At 42.1% G+C, this 18,854-nt stretch overlaps 1 protein-coding gene across 1 annotated transcript in view; it reads left to right on the top strand.

The window, feature by feature from the left end:
• Window positions 1-3,565: 3,565 nt before the first annotated feature.
• The window catches only part of CTTNBP2 (cortactin binding protein 2), a 184,566-nt gene continuing 169,277 nt past the window's right edge, over window positions 3,566-18,854 (top strand). The window contains 1 exon segment of the mRNA XM_074942298.1: window positions 3,566-3,706. Within this exon segment, the coding sequence (XP_074798399.1) occupies window positions 3,644-3,706 (63 nt within the window). The 5' untranslated portion in view covers window positions 3,566-3,643.

The following is an 18,854-nucleotide window of genomic DNA, read 5'->3' as shown; positions in this document are numbered from 1 at the left end:
CATCGCTGTAACTATGTCGCCCTAAGCTCTATGCCTTTTGTCAAAGTGGTTTTATTATGTTGGCATAGCAGGGTGAGTTAAAGTGGCAGAAGGAGCATTGCAGTGTGTACACCTCCATAGTTAGGTCAACGTAAGCTGCCTTATATCAACAAAGCTGTGCAGTGTAGACATGATCTTAGTCTGAAGAAGCCTCTATTATCAAATTTCTGTTCAATATGTAGGCTTTTATAGACTGATCAAATCACCCGTTAATATTTTCTTTAAAAATCTAGATTGAGCTCCTGGAGTCACTCTCTATAAGGCATGTTTTCTAATCCTTGAATTGTTCTAGTGGCTCTTGTCTGAAGCCTCTCCAATTTATCATCATCCTTCTTGAACAGTGGTCAGCTTTGGGACTTTATTCTGATTGTACATAACAAACGTGATCCAGTCATGATCACTTCCACCTGATCCCATCCCCGTGGTTGCTTAAGTACTTTTTATCTGTCAAGAGGTCTAATTTAGAATTCCCCCATGTTACATGCATCACTTTGAGTTAGGAAATTGTCATTTATAATACTTAGAAATTCCAAGGAAGTTTTAGTATTAGTAGCATGAGACTTCAAGTATGTCACTCAGTTTGAAGTCCCCCATGATAAGTTTTTTTCCCTGCATATTTTAGAAAGGTGCTTAAGGAACCAGTCATCCTGTAGTGCAGTTTGGTGGCAGACAATACCCCTAGCCTGTGCTTAAACTGTTAGAACATTGATACATAAGCATTCATGATTATTTGCTTCATAGTTGTTAGTGATTTGGAAACAGGTTATGCCACTTTTGACATAGAGTGCCACTCCCCATCCTTTTTGCTCATTCAATTCTTCTTAAATAGGTTATAATCAGTCATTTTTAGCATTCTAGTCACGTAAATCTCTCCACCAGGTTTCAGGAATAGCAGCTCCTAGCATTAGTGTATAGAAAATTAAAGAATATCTTCTGTTCATGTCCCTTGGCACCTTGATTAATTTTGTACTTGCCATCTTGATTTTGTGCTAAATTAATGTTCGTTTGTTCTCTTTTTCACCTTCCCCTTTTGCTGTTATATTCTCCTGACTAGTCCATCCAATCTGCTCACAAGAAAACTGGTTACCCGTCCACTGACATGGATGCCATCCAAACTGTACAGTCCCCTCTCCCTATCGAAGGTGGCCCAGTATTCCACAAAACCCTTTTATTTACACAACTTAACTAACTAGCAGTTCACTTCCAGAATCTTCATTCTCCTAGATCACTTGGACATTCTCCTTCTTCAATGCCCATCCATGTTCTCTGAAGTCATGTATATTTTGGGAGGTATTGTGAGAACTGCTTTACAAGTTGGCATGATGAGTCTCACCTGGGGGAGATGGCAGACGTGATCTAAACTCGTAACTAGGTGGACCCCTTGGAAAGACTCTGATGCCTGAGGAGTCACTTTCATGATAAGCTCATTTTCACGCATTTAGCTTTCTATAAACATTTTTCTTTGGGCTGAGGTATCTCCTGTGTGCTGTGAGCCCACACATAGATTTTTATTTGATTTTATGAAAGCTTGGTAAAATCCCATTTTACTATTTTTAGTTATCTGAGTGAGAATGGTCAGTAGCCATGTAGACAGCCCTCTTGATGCAGGGTGGTTCAGTGTAACCAGGAACTCCCTTCCCTGTTGTTGTGCTGTGAAAGCAAGCAAACATCCCTTTCCGTGAGGGCAGTTTGTTTGGTAAGGGAGGGAATGAATGCTCTTCTGCACAACAACTATATCATGAGGGTGAGGGACTGGACTTTCCAACCCTAGTGTGCCAGTTTTGTAACCACAGGAAAGAAAAGAGTTTAACTCACAGGTGTAGGGACCAGGCCTAGCAGCGGAGTGACCTTTCCAACCATCTCTTGAGCTCAGTGGAGCAGCCACATCAGTGAGAATGTTATTTCTCTGCAGCCGGACAGCTACATTCCAGCAGTAAAAAAGTGAACTTCTTCCTGCAACTATACAAACTCCTTTGCCTCACTACAGTGATTAAAATAAACCAGCCACAGCAACACAGCAAGCAAGGCCCTAGCATGAACATGTGGTGAGGGGAGTTTTTCTTCTCTAGCGTGGTCATGGCAGTGAGGGTGTTTTTTGTTTCTCCGCAGCCCCAGAAGAGGAGACAAGACCATTTTTAGAGGTACAGAGGACAAGTAGCAACATGGAGCATAAAGAGGGAGGAGCAGTCACCAATTCAAACCTCCCATCTGACCCCCATTTACCAGGTCTGGGACACTATGCTGCTTGGGGCATCAAGTCTGCAAAGCCATTCTTAGGTGAAGGGATGTCTCTGGCACAGTCAGAGCAGCCAGAGAATGACCATCACTTAGTGCAGTGGCACAGTCTTTGTAAGCAAGAAATGAATAATTCCTAGTGTGGAGACAGTCAAAAAGTGAGGGAGTTCTCTGTCCAGCAAAAGCTCAAACAATCCTGAGCGCAGGAGGTACCACTGACAATGATGCAGTGACCAATGCCCAGCATGGCAGTGTGGTCCCTGTAGTGATTAGTCTGTAATTAAGTGCTGTGGGGTCCTCAATAAAGGAATTAAGCACTGATGCAGTCATGACAAGGAAAGGGTTAAGCATGTAACCATCCAGTAGGTGCTAGAATAACTGATGACTGTAGTGGGAAGTCGGGGGCAGAGCTCAGGTCAGCCCTATGTGGGGAGTGGAGCTTGGGCAATGGCTTGGGCTAGCCCGACACGGCCTCCCAATTTCCCTTTGGGAAATATGTCACCCTAGTTAAGTGTGGCCCTGAAACAAGAGCAGCCCCAGCAATGATGGGGTTAAGCATGGTCCTGCCAGGGAGAAAATTAAGTGAGGCTGTGGTTTTAGAGGGGGTTAAATGCAGATCTAGCTCCAGTACGGAGCTGGCTAGCTGAGGCCCTTTGCAGCAGAAAAGGAATAACAAGAATCTGGAGTGAGCTCCACGCTCCCGCAGCTAGTGTCATGCGTGGAACAGCCGGGGCGAGGAGAAGACTCGCTGCTCAGCCTGGGAGGGAGCGTGGGTTTTGTAATTTAAGCACAGCTGCCTCAGGTCTGGCATGGAGGAGTTAAAGGTGGGTCCGAGGGGGGAAATACAGCTTTAGTCCCAGCATGGGGGGAGGGGGTAGATTACGTGCAGCTCCGGGGTAAGGGGAGAGGACTGGATTAAGGCACATCGCTGCCCTGTCTGCCCCCCATCTCCCTTTCAGGAGTGGCCGCAGCCTCCTGTCTCCCCTCCCCAAAGAGGCAGACGTAGCAGCTGAAGGGTCCTAAGCAGCTTGGGCAGGTGGGCTGGGCCCACCACGCCTTCCGCGGGCGCCACGCCGGGACGCTCCGCGGTGGGGTGGGCGAGGCAGAGCCGTGGGCCCCAGGGTGGATCCCCCCCCACTCGGGGTCCGCTGTCCTAGCTTTCCCTCGCCCCCCGCGCCTGGACGAGCCCCGGCTGGGGCCGGCCCTACTGGCTGCCCTCACTCCGCCCTGGCGCGCAGGGGGTTAAGGGCTGCCGCGGGCGGGGGGGGCGGGCGCGGCCTGGCAGGGAGGGGGTTAAGTGCCTGGCTGCTGCGGAGGCTGCCACTCGGCTCCGCGGCTCGCTGGGAGTCGGAGTCGCTCCAGCGGGAAGATGGCGACGGAGGGAGCGAGCGGGCAGCCCGGCTCTGGCGGCCGGGAGGACCCGGCGGGAACGGTAACCAGGCTGCGGGGACAGGGCGGCAATCGGGGTTCCGGGGCGGCGCTGGGCTGGGGCGGCTCGGCTGCGGGTAGCCCCGCCGCGGTGCTACTAGCGGGGGCGTGGAGCCCTCCCGCGCAGCTCCCCGAGGCGGTAACCCGCCCTCCAGCGGGGCGCCCGGGCTGCCGCCTCCCGCGCTCTCTGCTCGGGGGCGCCGGGGCTCTGGGAGCCCGCCCGGGCTGGGGGGCGCCGGACGGGGGCTTGCGGGGCTCCTGTTGTGGCCGCGCCGGTGTGAGAGGGAGGTGGCGGCGCGGGGCTGGTGGGATCGCGCTGACCCAGTGCCGGGCTCGCACCGCCCGCCTGACCCTCCACTCCGCCCCCGGGCGAGCGGGACGGCGGCTGCTCCCCCCCACCCCCCTTCCCGGCCAGGTCCCCGAGCAGCCCCTCGGAGGCTCGGTCGCAGGGTCGCGGTTTTCAGACCAGTCAGACTCGCCTCCTGGGGGTTTCTCGGATGGCTGAGGGTTGTGTGCTTTTATGGCTGGAGGAGGCAAAAGCAGCGTGGTGGGGGAGAGCAGGACGCGAAGCTTGATGCCAAGGCAGATTCATTTGCTTTGCTTCAAACGCTTTGAGTAGGAAAGAACTGTCCCCGCTTAAAGAGCCAAGCCGGAGGTTTTCTTTCATGCTGACACACGCTATATCGGGGTTAAAATATCCCATAATGACAGATGACTTTCACTTTGGCTGCTTCTCTCTCCAGTTATGCTGATCAGTCTAACGCGGCTAGACTGATTTTGCTGCTGTGGCTGTTTCTCTTGGTTTTCTAATAAACTGAAATCTATAGAGTCAATTTCTAGGGCATATGCCTGGGGATTTAATCCTGTAACTCCCATTAGTACAAATAAGAATTGTATGGCAAAATCTATAATCAACTTCTAGAGGTACAATTTGTAAACAACATTAAATTTTCACTGAGAAAATGCATTGCTTAGCATATCAAAGCCCTTACATTTTCACTTTTTTTTTATTGGATCCCTTGCTGGGGCATTGACCCAGGACTAGAGAAGAGCACATCTTTCTGTGAAACTGCTCACAAAATTGTATATTAAATATTCCCTACATGTTTTTAATCTCTTGCTGTATTTGTTTTTCAAATGAAAAAGCCATCCTAGGATTTGAATGGTGCTTCTGAAAATAACTGTTGCAAGATGAAAGTCCATAAAATAACTAGTATGTCAAACTAGTCTAATTGATCTACTAAGTATTTCTAAATTAATATCCATAAAACTGTTCTGAATTGATATTGGAGTCCTTTAAAGGGAACTTAAACTTAACTCAAGTTTATAGCTTTTTTAATGTAAAACCTAAGACCAGTATAGCACTACAAAAATTTCTACAATAGTATTTAAATATTCCAGAGAAAATAATTGTTTTTAAACAATAAACTTTGCTTAAATATTGCAACATTAAGAGGCTCAAAATGATAATAAAGAAATGTGTAACTGGCTTCATTAATTTTTGTTGGTGAAGCTGCCATATGCAAAGTGATAAGTAAACATTTTTAAACATTGTTGGTTTTAGAAACTTCAAGTAATTTAAATAACATAGGCAAACACGTTTAGTTGTTCAAGCATTGGCATATTTAGCTGTCTAAATAAATGGACTGGTTTTTAAAAATATACTGAGCAAAACTCAGGCCAGATACTTTGATTCCTAAATACTATTTTACTAGCCGAACCTTGGGCACCCATTTAGTGAAAAATCTTATTTTTAATTTGCCAATTATCCTTCAAATGTTTAAATTCCTTGTCCTGTTTTTCCTCAAACTATATTATAAATTTTGTGTTTGAGTACATTTCACTTCCTTGTAGCTCAGTCCAAAATAATTCTCCAATAGAACAAAACTGGGGGGTGTGTGTGAATATATTGGAATGAGTAGTTTTTAAAAGGGCAGATACAAGTAAAATTATCAGTTCTCTTTTTTTCTTAATTATTTAGAAGAGAAATCAGTGTTTTTGGTTATTGCCAGGACACAGGATTAATAATAGCTTGAAGTTCAGCAAGATTTCCAGTGGAGTTTATTAAATTTGGTTTGATGTTTTGTTTGGTGGTTGGAATCCTGAAAGCATAGACAATGCAATGAATGATTTAGAGCGAGTGATACTAGTTATACAAAAAGAAAAGGAGGACTTGTGGCACCTTAGAGACCAACCAATTTATTTGAGCATAAGCTTTCGTGAGCTACAGCTCACTGAAGTGAGCTGTAGCTCACGAAAGCTTATGCCCAAATAAATTTGTTAGTCTCTAAGGTGCAACAAGTACTCCTTTTTTCTTTTTGCAAATACAGACTAACACGGCTGCTACTCCTGAAACTAGTTATACAGTAGTATTCTACTATACTTAAATAGCATCTAATACTGTCAACAGTTCAGCTGGACTGCTCTTCACTTGTAGGTATTTGATGCTAAATAGTTATCCTGATGTCTTGGTACAACACTAAAAAAATTTTTAGGTGCTGGTTGGCTGCTCTTGGTCCTACTTCATTGTCCAAGGAATTTGACTGAAAAAGAGTGGAGTATTTTTTTAATGTGCTATAGTTGGGAATGAAGCCAACATTCTTGTCATTCTGAGTGTGTGTGTTCCTCTTCCCCCCCACCCCTCCTTCCCTGAACTAAATGCTGCAGCTGGTATGCAAAAAAAAAATACTGGGTATTCACATTGTTGTCATGGTAATAATGACAGTGGAAAACTGGGAGAGAAAGTGTATCTGAGTCTGTTCTCACACCTGTGTCTATCAGGGATGATTGCGGTAAAGTCAGTGGAGTTGAATCAGCATAAAGCCATTCTAATTTAGAATGGGGTAATGGTTTTAAAAAGAATAAAATTCCACCTGCATGATACCAATTGATAAGGATTGTATTATCAGATGTATCACTCCTTTTGCTGATATTTTGGGGGCAGTAACCTGCAGTGCAGTGAAACCTGGCTTGACAGATGTGGTAGTCTAACAGTATGTTTAAAGAGGACACTGTGTAGAGCCTGTATCTTTCTAACAGCTCTGTTTGTTACTATTACCCAGTAAAATATTGCTTTTTCTGTTGTGATGGACTAGCAACTGTGGAAACGATAATCCACAATTTGGCCAAATGTGGGAACTCTGTAAAGCTCTGCATAAAGTACATATAGAATGGAATATTGACACCATTGAAGTCTGTGGGAGTTTTGCTGCTCATGTCAATAGATCCACGATTCACCAATAGTGTTAAGTGCAGTTCTGCAAATATCAGTCTTTATTATTGCTCCTTTATATTTGTTTTCTTTCAGTAACTCTGTATTGTTGCTGATTTAATAACAGGAACTTCCTAGAATCACAGGAAAGAGTCTTAAATGGTTGTATGATATTTTAGACCCACAACTGATATAGAAAGCTCAAGGTATCAACAACAACTAAAACAAACCCTATGGTCAGAAAGGTTAAGGGCAATAAGAAGGAATCTTTTAAATATATTGGGAACAAACTAAAACTTAGTGGTCTAGGTGTGATACTGGACAAACATGGTAAAGTTATCAACCATGATGTATAAAAAGCTAAATTTCGGTTTTGCATTTGTAAAGAAGCAGGATGATATATTCATATCTTATAGTGATAATGAAATTCTTTCTGTTACATCTGTAACTAGCGAGGATGTTAAATATTAAAGTGACTATTAAAGCTAAACATTTTTGAATCTGCAGGACTGCATATCTCTTACCTAAGAGCAGTAAAAGAATTGGATGAGGAGCGCTCTGAGCCATTAGTATTTGTTTTTAAAAAAACAAAACAACCCACAAATCTTGTAAAACCGTGGAAGTTCCAGAGGACTGGGAAAATGTTTCAGCAATATTTTTAAAAGGTAAATGAGATGACCCAGGAAACAATGTCAGGTTAGTCGACCTATAAATCCCCAGCAAAATCAAGGGAAGACTGATATGGGATGCCATCAATAAAGAATTAAAAGACAATAGCATAATTCATGCTAATCAACATGGTTTTATGGAAAATTGGTCTTGTAAAACTTCAGTCGGATCACAAGAATGGCTGCTGTAGGTAACTCTGACATAATATACTTAGCCTTCTGAATGGCATTTGTCTTAATCCCACATGACATTCTTAGATTTTTAAAAAAGCAGTATACAAAATACAGCCTCGGAGAAATGGATTAAAAACTGATAAAGTGATTGTAAATGGGGAATTATCACGTTAGTGGAGTATTTCTAGTGGGGTTTGACAGGGATCTGTTCTTGGCTCCATGCTAGCTAATATCTTTATCTATAATTTGGAAGAAAATATGTAATAACTGATGGGAAATTTTCCTGAAGTGGTTGAATACTAAATGAATAGGACAGATCAGTAATATAGACTGACCTGGCTCACTTTGAAAGCTTACCTCATTTGAAGCATGTCTTACCACCACCAAATGCAATGGCGTAACATAGGAACACAGAATGCAGATCATACTTCATAAAATATCAGGGTTGGAAGGGACCTCAGGAGGTCATCTAGTCCAAGCCCCTGCTCAAAGCAGGACCAGTCCCCAATTTTTGCCCTGGATCCCTAAATGGCCCCCTCCAAGGATTGAACTCGCAACCCTGGGTTTAGCAGGCCAATGCTCTAAGATGAGGGACTGTATCCTGGAAAATAGTGACTCTGAAAATGACATATAGGTCTTGGTAGATAACCCATTGAACATGAGCTCCCAGCACAATGCTGTTGCTTAGGGGGAAGATACGATTCATGGATACATAAGCAGGCAAATGTCAAGTAGAAGTAGGGTGACCAGACAGCAAGTGTGAAAAATTGGGATGGGGGTGGGGGCTAATAGGCACCTATATAAGACAAAGACCCAAATATTGGGACTGTCCCTATAAAATCAGGACATCTGGTCACCCTAAGTAAGAGTAGGGAGGTGGTAATATCTTTGTACATGGCATTATTAAGACCATTACTGGCATAATGTGTCCAGTTGTGGTGATAACACTTCAAAGAAGATGTTGACAAATTGGAAAGCAATCAGAAGAGAGCTACAAACATGCCTTGTAGAGAGAGACTAAAGCAGCTCAATCTACTTACCTTATCCAAGAGAATGCAAAGAGATAATTGATCAGTTTACAAGTATCTACATGAGGAAGACATTTCTGATGGTAAATGGATCTTTTAATCTAGCATTAGAAGGCATAATGAGATCCAGTGGTTGAAGGCTGAAGCTAGAAAAGTTCATATAAGAAATAAGGCACATTCTTAACAATGAAGGTAATTTACTAATGGAAAAACCTGGGAATGTGTTGGAGTCTCAGTCACTTGAAGTCTTTATTTAAAGACTGGATATCTCTTTAAATGAAAGTTATGGCTGAAACAGAAGATAAAATTGGAGCAAGGTTCTTTGGTCTCTTTACACAAGAGATCAACTAGATGATCATCATGATGGTCCCTCTTGTCCTTAAAATCTGTGAATAAAATTAAGTATATGTGTAGGTGTTTGCAGAATTGAGCCTTGCATGCACTTCAAGCTTTATATCATGTTGGTAGTATGAATTAAAAATTTAAAGTTGGTTGAAAAATATAAAATTTCTTCATGAGAAATTTTCCACAATTCTTTTCACTGAAACATGAAATTTTTGATATTTCCATCACTAAATTTAGTCAAAACAAATTAAAAAAAAACACTGAAATTTTGAAAGATTTAAAACAGTTCTAAAAGTAAGGTTGAGACTACCATCTGCTAGGCAAATTAGATAACTGAAACCTCCAATAACTACAGAAACAGAACACAGAGTAACTTTAACAACTTCTAACTGTTTCTAGATCTAATCATGTAGTGGTGTTTGCCTTAGAAATTACACTTATTTTTAATGTAATTTTTGGTGACAGACTGGATTAGCATTGCATGTAAACTAATTGGTATAAACATGATCATTAAATAATAGTTTCATAAAAATGATTCAAAGTTATGAGAACCTCTTTAGTTACATAGGTAGTTTTGAAGATAAATGCAAAACAACAAATTTATTTTTTTGGCTTTGATTGAATATACTTCAACCTCTGTGCACATCATAAAACAAATTTGTTTACCCACCTTGTCCCTCTAATCAATTTAATAGTCAGTGTGTTTAAGAAAACAAAACAAAAACAACCCAACTCCCCAGCATTTGAGTAAAACTCCACCAACTTAAGCAAAAGTACAAATGAGTAAATAAACCCTGAAAATTAAACTCAGGCCATGGGACCCTGAAAGACTTAAACGTGCTTAATTTCATGCACTAAGAGTGGTTGACTGTAGGGCTGTTGAGTTAACTGTGATTAAATCACACAACTCATTTTTTGATGTTTTCTACATTTTCAAATATATTTATTTCAATTACAACACTGAATACAAAGTGTACAGTGCTCACTTTATATTTTGGTTTGAAATATTTGCACTGTAAAAAAAAAAAGTGTTTACAATTCACCTAATATGTAAGTACTGTAGTGCAGTCTCTTTATCATGAAACTTGAATTTACAAATGTGTTTTTTTGAATGCGGTTATTTATTTTTATAATTTGACAATGTAAAACTTTAGCGCCTACAAATCCACTCAGTCCTACTTTAGCCAATTGCTAAGACAAACAAGTTTGTTTACATTTGGGGGCAGGGTACTGCTGCCTGCTTCTTATTTACAATGTCACCTGAAAGTGAGAACAGGCATTCACAGGGCACTGTTATAACCTGCGTCGCAAGATATTTACGTGCCAGATGCACTAAAGATTCACATGTCCCTTCATGCTTCAACCACCATTCCAGAGGATATGCATCCATGCTGATGAAGGGTTCTGCTAGATAACCATCCAAAGCAGAGTGAACTGACGCATGTTCATGTAACTTTCATCATCTGAGTCAGATGCCACCAGCAGAAGATTGACTTTCTTTTTTGGTGGTTCGGGTTCTGTAGTTTCCACATCTGAGTGTTACTCTTTTAAGACTTCTGAAAGTATGCTCCTCACCTCGTCCCTCTCAGATTTTGGATGGCACTTAAGAGTCTTAAACCTTCGGTCGAGTGCTGTAGCTATTTTTAGAAATCTCACATTGGTACCTTCTTTGCATTTTGTCAAATCAGCAGTGATGGTGTTCGTAAATAAAACAATGTGCTGGGTCATCATCCGAGACTGCCATAACATGAAATATATGGGTAAAACAGAGCAGGCGACATACAATTCTCCCCCAAGGAGTTCAATCACAAATGTAATTAACACTTTTATATAAATTAAACAAAAAGCGTTAATTAAATTCATTATAATAAAAATGAACATCATCAGTATGGAAGCATGTCTTCCGGAATGGTGGCTGAAACATGAAGGGACATGCAAGGTATTTACATGCCAGATATGCTTAACATTTGTAATGTTGGCTACGGAAGTACCATCCGAATGCCTGTTCTCGCTTTCAGGTGACATTGTAAATAAGAAGCAGGCAGCAGTACACTCCCTCCCCCCGCCCAAATGTAAACAAACTTGTTTGTCTTAGCGATTGGCTGAAGTAGGACTGAGTGGACTGCGTTTTATTTTTGAATGCAAGTTTTTTTGTATATAATTTGACATTTGTAAGTTCAACTTTCATGATAGAGATTGCATTACAGTACTTACTTTAGGTGAGCTGTATATACGACTACTTTTTTACAGTGCAAATATTTGTGATAAAAAATACAAAGTTTAGTGTTCACTTTTTATATTCGGTGTTGTAAATGAAATCAATATAATTGAAAATATAGGAAACATCCAAAAATATTTAAATGGTATTGTATTTAACACTGCAATTAATTGCAATTTTTTAATTGCTTGGCTGTCCTAGTTGATTGACTGACTTCAGTGGAATTCCTCACTGTGTATAAGGTTAAGTGCATGTATCTGCAGGATCAGTGTCTCAGTATCTAGCAGACTGATGAATAAGGTAGCAAATTCCGGTTAGTCTCCCCCTGGTTTTCTCCAGTCTCACAGAACTCAGATTTGCTTCTGTTAGCAAGAGCCTTCCAGCTGATCTGAAGTGAGCACTTGAACTCTGGTCACCTGCTCCTCCCTTAAAACATCTCTGGAGTGAAGTGCCAACAGTGCTTGTCCTACCCCTACCCTCTTCCCTCTGCCCCCAAATTAATTCAGGATTTGGGAATGTCCTCCTCTCTGATCAGCATCCATCAGTTTCAGGTGATGGGGAGAAGCACCGGGGTCCTAACTAGGGCCCTACCAAAATCATGCTCCATTTTGGTCAATTTCACTGTCATAGAATTTTAAAAATAGTAAACGTCATGCTTTCAGCTATTTAAATCTGAAATTTCATGGTGTTTTAATTGTAGGGGTCCTGACCCAAAAAGGGTGTGTGTGTGTGTGTGTGGGGGGGGGGGTTCACAAGGTTATTTGGGGCAGCAGTAATGGTGGTATGGTATGGTATTGCCACCCTTCCGCACTGCTACTGCCATGGCGATGCCTTCAGAGCTGAGTACCCGGCCAACAACTGCTGCTTTCCAGCCACCCAGGTCTTAAGGCAGTGAAGTAAGGGTGGAATACCACAACCTGCCCTTAAAATACCCGCCCCCACACACACTTCCTTTTTGAGTCAGGACCCCCAATTTGAGAAACGCTGGTCTCACCATAAAATCTATATAGTATAGGGTAAAAGCACACAAGACCAGATTGCACTGGGGAGACCAGATTTCAGAGTTCATGATGCATTTTTCATGGCCATGAATTTGGTAGGGCCCTACTTATAATAGGAAATGAGACTAATAGCTCCTTTGTGTCCTAACCAAACACTCCCTCTGTGGATAAGAGAAAATCAAAGATTCTGATTAGAGCTTCTGTTGGTAGCACTTCTGCCTTGATCTGTGAAGATGCAGGTTAGCAATTAGGCCGGGGGGGGGGGCAAACTATGGCCCGTGGGCCACATCCGGCCTGCAGGACCCCGAGCTCCTGTCGGAGTGGGGTCAGGACAGGCTTGCGGAGGAGCCAGCCCAACTCCCTGGCAGTGGGGTGGAGGTTAGCCCCTGACCCCTCCCTGCTCCGTCACAGTCACAGTCCCCCCCGTCCCCCCCCCCCCAGCACCTGGGCAGTATGGCTGCAGCTCCTGCCAGGTGGCACAGCTATAGCGCTTCCGGACCTGGTGCTCCAGGGTGGCATGGTCAGGGGACGGGGAGAAGGGAAGGTTGGAGGGGGACAGTCAAGGGCCCTGGGCCCTGCTGCCAGGGAGAGGGGCAGAGCAAGCCAAGGCCCCCCCCTCCATTCCCAGCATGCTTCACCCCTGTCCCCAGCAGCCAAGCCCAGACAGGGAGCGAGCCCTACCCAACTGCCAGGGAGAGCAGCCAAATGAGCAGGGCACATGCACAGGGAAAGAACTGAGCCTCCCATTTCCCCCCACTTCACAGGTAACATGGGGCAGGGAGGGTTGGATACAGGGCGGGGGGCCCCAGAGGGACAGTTAAGGGGCAGAGAGCAGGGGTGTTTAGATGGGGTGGGGAGCAGGGGGGTGTTGGGCAGAGGTTCTGGGGGGCTGGATAGGGGGCGGGGGCTAGGCCATGCCTCACTGTTTGGGGAGGCATAGCCTTCCCCAGCCTTCCCTACCTGGCCTTCCATACAATTTCTATACCTGATGCGGTCCTAGGACCAAAAAGTTTGCCCATCCCTGAATTAGGCTGTGCTAATGTTCAGGATGTGCACCCAGCAAATTGGTTGGGGCTGAGCTAATTAGTTGTGTGGTTTAATGACTCTGTATCAGCTGCTAGGCAACACTAACTTCTTGCAGAATTGGATTTTAAAAAATGACATGGCATTCTAGAACACTGAGACTCCATGTGAACAGACTTCTTACAAATTTAGTTTGAGGCGGGGGAATAAGAATTTTCCTGTGTTTGGGTCTTGTGACTATGTTGCTCCAAGGTGAAATTTAGCATAAATCTCTGTTGTAAAACCAGTATAACAGAATGGTGGTTACAGGCTCAGTGCTAGAAGTATTGTAACTAAGTCTCACAGGACACATGAGTGGAGAGCCACTAATGTAGAATATATTGGCTGGCATGAAAACGAATTATTGTCCTGTTGATTATAATGCCCAATGCTTGAGGCTCAGTAAATTAGGGAGGTTGCTTTTTCAGCCTGAGAGGCAATAGTTTTACTAAGCAATTTTGTTTATTAATGCAATCATTCACAAATCAGAAAAAAACAATTTTATTGCTTGCTCCCTGCCTGCCCAACTCCTTTCCTTCTGCTTCCCTTTTTTTTTATTTTCTCAATACTGCCAATTTCTCCACTTTCTCCTGCCTACTGCCTATAAACAGAAGCAGGATTGTGGGTACTGGGTGCTTATATGTATATAACTGCTCAGGTAACTGCAACCGCTACTCTGAGGCAAAACAAGAACCTAAGCAAGTCTGTTATGGTGAAGCCCTCCTGCTTCCAGGAAGTGACAGGCAGGGAAATATGTGGGAGTTAGTTGACAGCATAATCGTGTATGTGTGTATAATATAATTTAAAGATCTTAACATGAGGTAGTCAGGAAAATACACAGATTTATTTGTCTAGTCAAGTAGCCAACTGGATTGCATGCTGGCCATTCAGGGGTGTAAAATATTGTACATGAATAAGTTGAGTGGATGGCCTACTTCTTTACTCTTGACTTTGTCTTTTTTTTTTATTATTATTAGCGTTATAGATCTGGTGCAATACTGTATCTATAATTACACTAAAATCTTCTTTTCTGTAAAGAGATGCAATTCTTATTTTATAAATCAAAGCCAGGGAATACTTCCTCCCCCCGCCCTCCAAATATCTGAGTTACTTTTTCTCTTGCACCACTTGCATCTTATTTTGTTTTTTAAACTTCAACCCACAAAATTGTACAATAAGCTGCTTTTGCCAATTCTGAATTTTTAAAAAATATTTCAAATGTAAAATATAACCATATAAAACAGTGCTTCTCAAATTTGTGACCCCTTCCACATAGCAAGTCTCTGAATGCAACCCCCCTACCCCTTATAAATTAAAAACACTTTTTTATATATTTAGCACCATTATAAATGCTGGATGCAAAGTGGGGTTTCGGGTGGAGGCTCACATCTCATGCCCCCCCCCCATAATAACCTCATGACCCCCTGAGGGGGCCTAACCCCCAGTTTGAGAATCCCTGATATAAAACATACTGTACTTGTATCTGTTGTACGACTGGCAATTCAGACTTCAATTCTCAAGGAAAAACTTGACAGGCCAGTAGTCAAATATAGTTAAGAAGATAAGGATTTTAATCCTTAATCATCTCCTTCCTCGAGGAATAAAAAAGATTTCAGAATAAAACATTGCAGAAAATTACCTAAGAAATAGGTTCTGGCTCTTTTTGCTTGTGTATTATTGTAGCTAAACTAAATTTTAAGATGACCAGCTGACCCTCTTAACCACCCATTGCTGCTACCATTTTTATGCTCTGGTTCATGTCAAGAAAGAATTTTATTCTAATTTATTTTAAAGTACATCACCTGCTCATAATTACATCCTAAGTTGAATAGATGTCTCAGGTTATTATTGGTGGGATAAGAAACTCTTCATTTATGTCTCTGGCTCAACTCTGGTCAAGGACTAGGGTGGATAAAAATCATTTAAAAATTGAATTAAAAAATTAAATTTCAAATTGACAAATTAGGGTCTAATTTATTAGCTCTTAATCAATTTAAGTATAAAAATTATTAAGCAGTATGTTTTCTGCCAAGCTTTTAAAATAACCCAAACCACAGAACTGTTAGAAGTCACTGGCTAAGCATCTGGAACCAGAGTTTGCTGAAATGCTAAACTGGCTTTTGACAGCAGTAGCCTCTTCTGCAGAAGAGTATATTTTCTTCTTTTCAGTTTGTTCACCTAGTTCAGTTCAGTGACTAATTCACTGCAAGTTAAGAAACCAGTTGGACATCGGACAAGCAGGGAAAACTTTTTTTTCTTTTGCAATTTATAATAAAACTAGGGGGAGGAGGGGATCTACCTGAATCAATACAATTCACTAACTACAGATACTTCCTTTTGTTTAATGAATGTTTGTTTTTTAAACGCAAAATGTTCTGTTAAAACTTTTGATAAGAAAATTATATTTATGTATCTGGTTGTTTTATAAAATTTACATGTAAATTTTATAAATTTGAATTTCCAGCCAAATAGACTTGGCACATATCACAAGTAAAAATAAATGCAACATTCACCATTTTCTAAATAACATCTATACATTTATTCAGATACTGAATTTTAATTGAGCTATATAAAAGTTTAAATATATAGATACATTATATCCTCTTGGATAGTTTGGGGCTACTTTTTGCTTAATGTAAAAGCTGTATTTAGTTGCAAATCAACATGTTTTAATAATTACCAACCAATACGAATAAACTTTCCTAAGAAAAATAGCTAAATGCAAAACATAATTGAAATCAAATCAATTATTTAAATCCAGGTTTTCTACTTGCTGGTTTAAATCATGATTAAAATTGGTGATTTTAAACAGCTTTGATTTAAATCAGTCTACTTTGTCAAGGTTCATAGTAACTAAAAGTCTTTACCAATGGTGTGCTGCCAAGAAATTAACAGGGAACTTCTGTGTACTTTACCTATTGACAGTGAATTCTGGACTGGGAAAGACCACACTGCCTTCTCTGTCCCCTAGTGGCTGCATCCCCTGCCTCCTTTGGATATGCTTATCAGAAATATCCTTATGGGCTAGGAGTGGAATTACGGTGTACAGAGGAAAGATGGTCTTGTAATTAAAGCACTGGATGAGGTCTTAGAATATCATGGTTGAGTTTTTGGCTCTGCCATATGGACTTCCTGGGTGACTCTGAACAAGCCACTTAATTTTTTCCTCAATTCCCTATCTGTAAAATGGGGACAAGAATATTTCCCTACCTCACAGGGCTGCTATAAGATTAACTTATAGTGTTTATGAAGTGCTCAGATACTGCTGCAATGTAGGTCATAGAAGAAGGAACATGGGGAGGTATTGCTGGCTTCAGAGATCAATTAGATAGAGGAGGGGAATTCTACTGCTGGGAGGGAGGAAACTAGAGGCTCTATACTAGTATTGATGATCTGTGTAATGTGCTGTGTTAGTACAGTGAGTACTGTAGAGCAGGGGTTCTCGATCTTTTTTTCTTTCTGAGGCCTCCCCCCCCCCCCCCCCCCCGCAACATGCTGTTAGAAATTCCATGGCCCAACTGTGCCACAACAGGCTTTCTGCATATAAAAGCCAGCGTTGAGGGGTAGCAAGCAGGGCAGTTTCCCGGGGCCCCATGCCATAGGGGCACTGCAAAGCTAAGTTGCTCAGGCTTCTGCTTTAGCCCCTGGTGGGGCTCTGGGCCCTGGACTTCACCCCCTTGTAGTGGGGCTTTGGACTTCTGTGCTGGGCCCCAGCTAGTTTAACGCTGGTCCTGTTTGGCGGCCCTGCCAGGGGCCCTGGACCTCTGGTTGAGAACCACTGCTGTAGAGACTTTTAAAAGAAGTAGTGAAAGAGGTTGCTTCTGCATGTGTGAGAATGCAGAACAAGGAAAAGAAGCTTTCAAAGTGACCTGCTGCTTTTTTGTCCACTTGGCATGAGATCAGCTAAGGAGGGAGTACTGGGAAAGCAGGTTGGGAACTTTTTCTAACCTCCAGTGCACAGTTCTGCATGTAGCTTGACCTGAATGTGGAACAGCAAGAACAAAACAAAGGGCATTTAAAATGAAGGGTTTCAAATGTTTACTCTACTTTCTTTACTGGTATTTACATATCAAGGCTATTGGTCTATTTGAAAAGAGTTGATGGATTCAGTCACTGTTGCTGAAATCACTAATACTAATTATAACCCTGTTCATTGTTTCTCAAAGGCTGATGCATGTTGGCTAAGTAGCCTAGGGAAGCTTGCCCTGATGTTTTACAGGAACAGATAAATAAGGTTCTGGCTTGCAAGTCCTTTTCACCTGAACTCACTTCACATGTGGGAGGAAAAAACAAGTATCTCAAAATTACAAATTAATTCAAAAACAGAACAAGCAAAGTAATGATAGCTGAAACCAAAGAATTAGAGATCGGTGTGGGTCGTGCACTAATTCCCTAAGAAAACCCCCATGTCGTAAGATACTGTTGTCACCGGCCTAAATTTAATTTTCATTGGGTTTTGAGGTTCTGCTTTCTGAAAATCAAGCCCTTCTAGGGTTTGGGAAGTTGGACATCCATAATCCATAATCACTTGTCACTTAAGATTTAATCCAGTGGTATATATCTTTCCTCCTAAGGACTATATATTTTTCTCACTCTATCTATTTTCTCCTGTGGAAGGCGCGTCCCCAAACTTTCAGATCATAATAACTATGCCCCTTTTAATTGCTTTTCAAGACTAGCTGTAATGAGGGCTTACAGAATTGACCCAGTGCTTACTAGCTACACTTACACCCACATGTTCACCCCCTCACACAGGGTTCCTCTGCATGCTTCAGCTACAACAGTAGCAGTGTTTGGGGCAACTTTGCTTCCTTTCCCATCTAAGGAAAGAACAGCTTATCTGCTCTACTCCCATTTTGAGAAAGCAGCAGCATCACTTGGGCCAATTTGCTGTCAAATTCTCCTTTTTTTTTTTTTTTTTTTTTTTTTTAAACTTTTGTTCATTTCCTGGGTTTGCTGCCCTCCTTCAGTGGAAATAGCCAGCAGTTCTAATTGCTTTGCCCCTTGGCCACTGCAAATTCCTACTCATCGTGGACTAGTGAGTGTCTGCAAGAAACATCCATAAAAACTGACTGAAAACAGCTCTGTTAAAAGGCTAACTGAAAGCAGACTTGCACAGTGCTGGTCAAATGTCAATGATTTAACTATTAGGGAGGGAAATAAAAACTAAAAAGGCTTAGTTCTAGAATCCTGATTGCTCCTGGATTCCTGGGAGCAGTTGCCCAAGGGGGTGGATGTGTGTGTTCATGGTACAATGATTGTGACAATTTCTTCTGGATGTAGACCTTGATACAGTCATTCAGGCCTTTGTCACCTCCCACTTCTGTGTTTGTCTACATGGGATTACTCCTGAAGACCTCAAACTGCAGTTGGCATAGAATATGGTGGCCAATTTATATAGTGGGATTGGTTGAAAAGAGCATAGTGCCTCACTGTTGCAGAGAT

Source organism: Natator depressus, chromosome 1 (genome assembly GCF_965152275.1).
Source record: "Natator depressus isolate rNatDep1 chromosome 1, rNatDep2.hap1, whole genome shotgun sequence".
Lineage (NCBI taxonomy): Eukaryota > Metazoa > Chordata > Testudines > Cheloniidae > Natator > Natator depressus.
The sequence above is the reverse complement of the archived record's forward strand: the minus strand, read 5'-3'. Positions and strand labels throughout refer to the sequence as shown.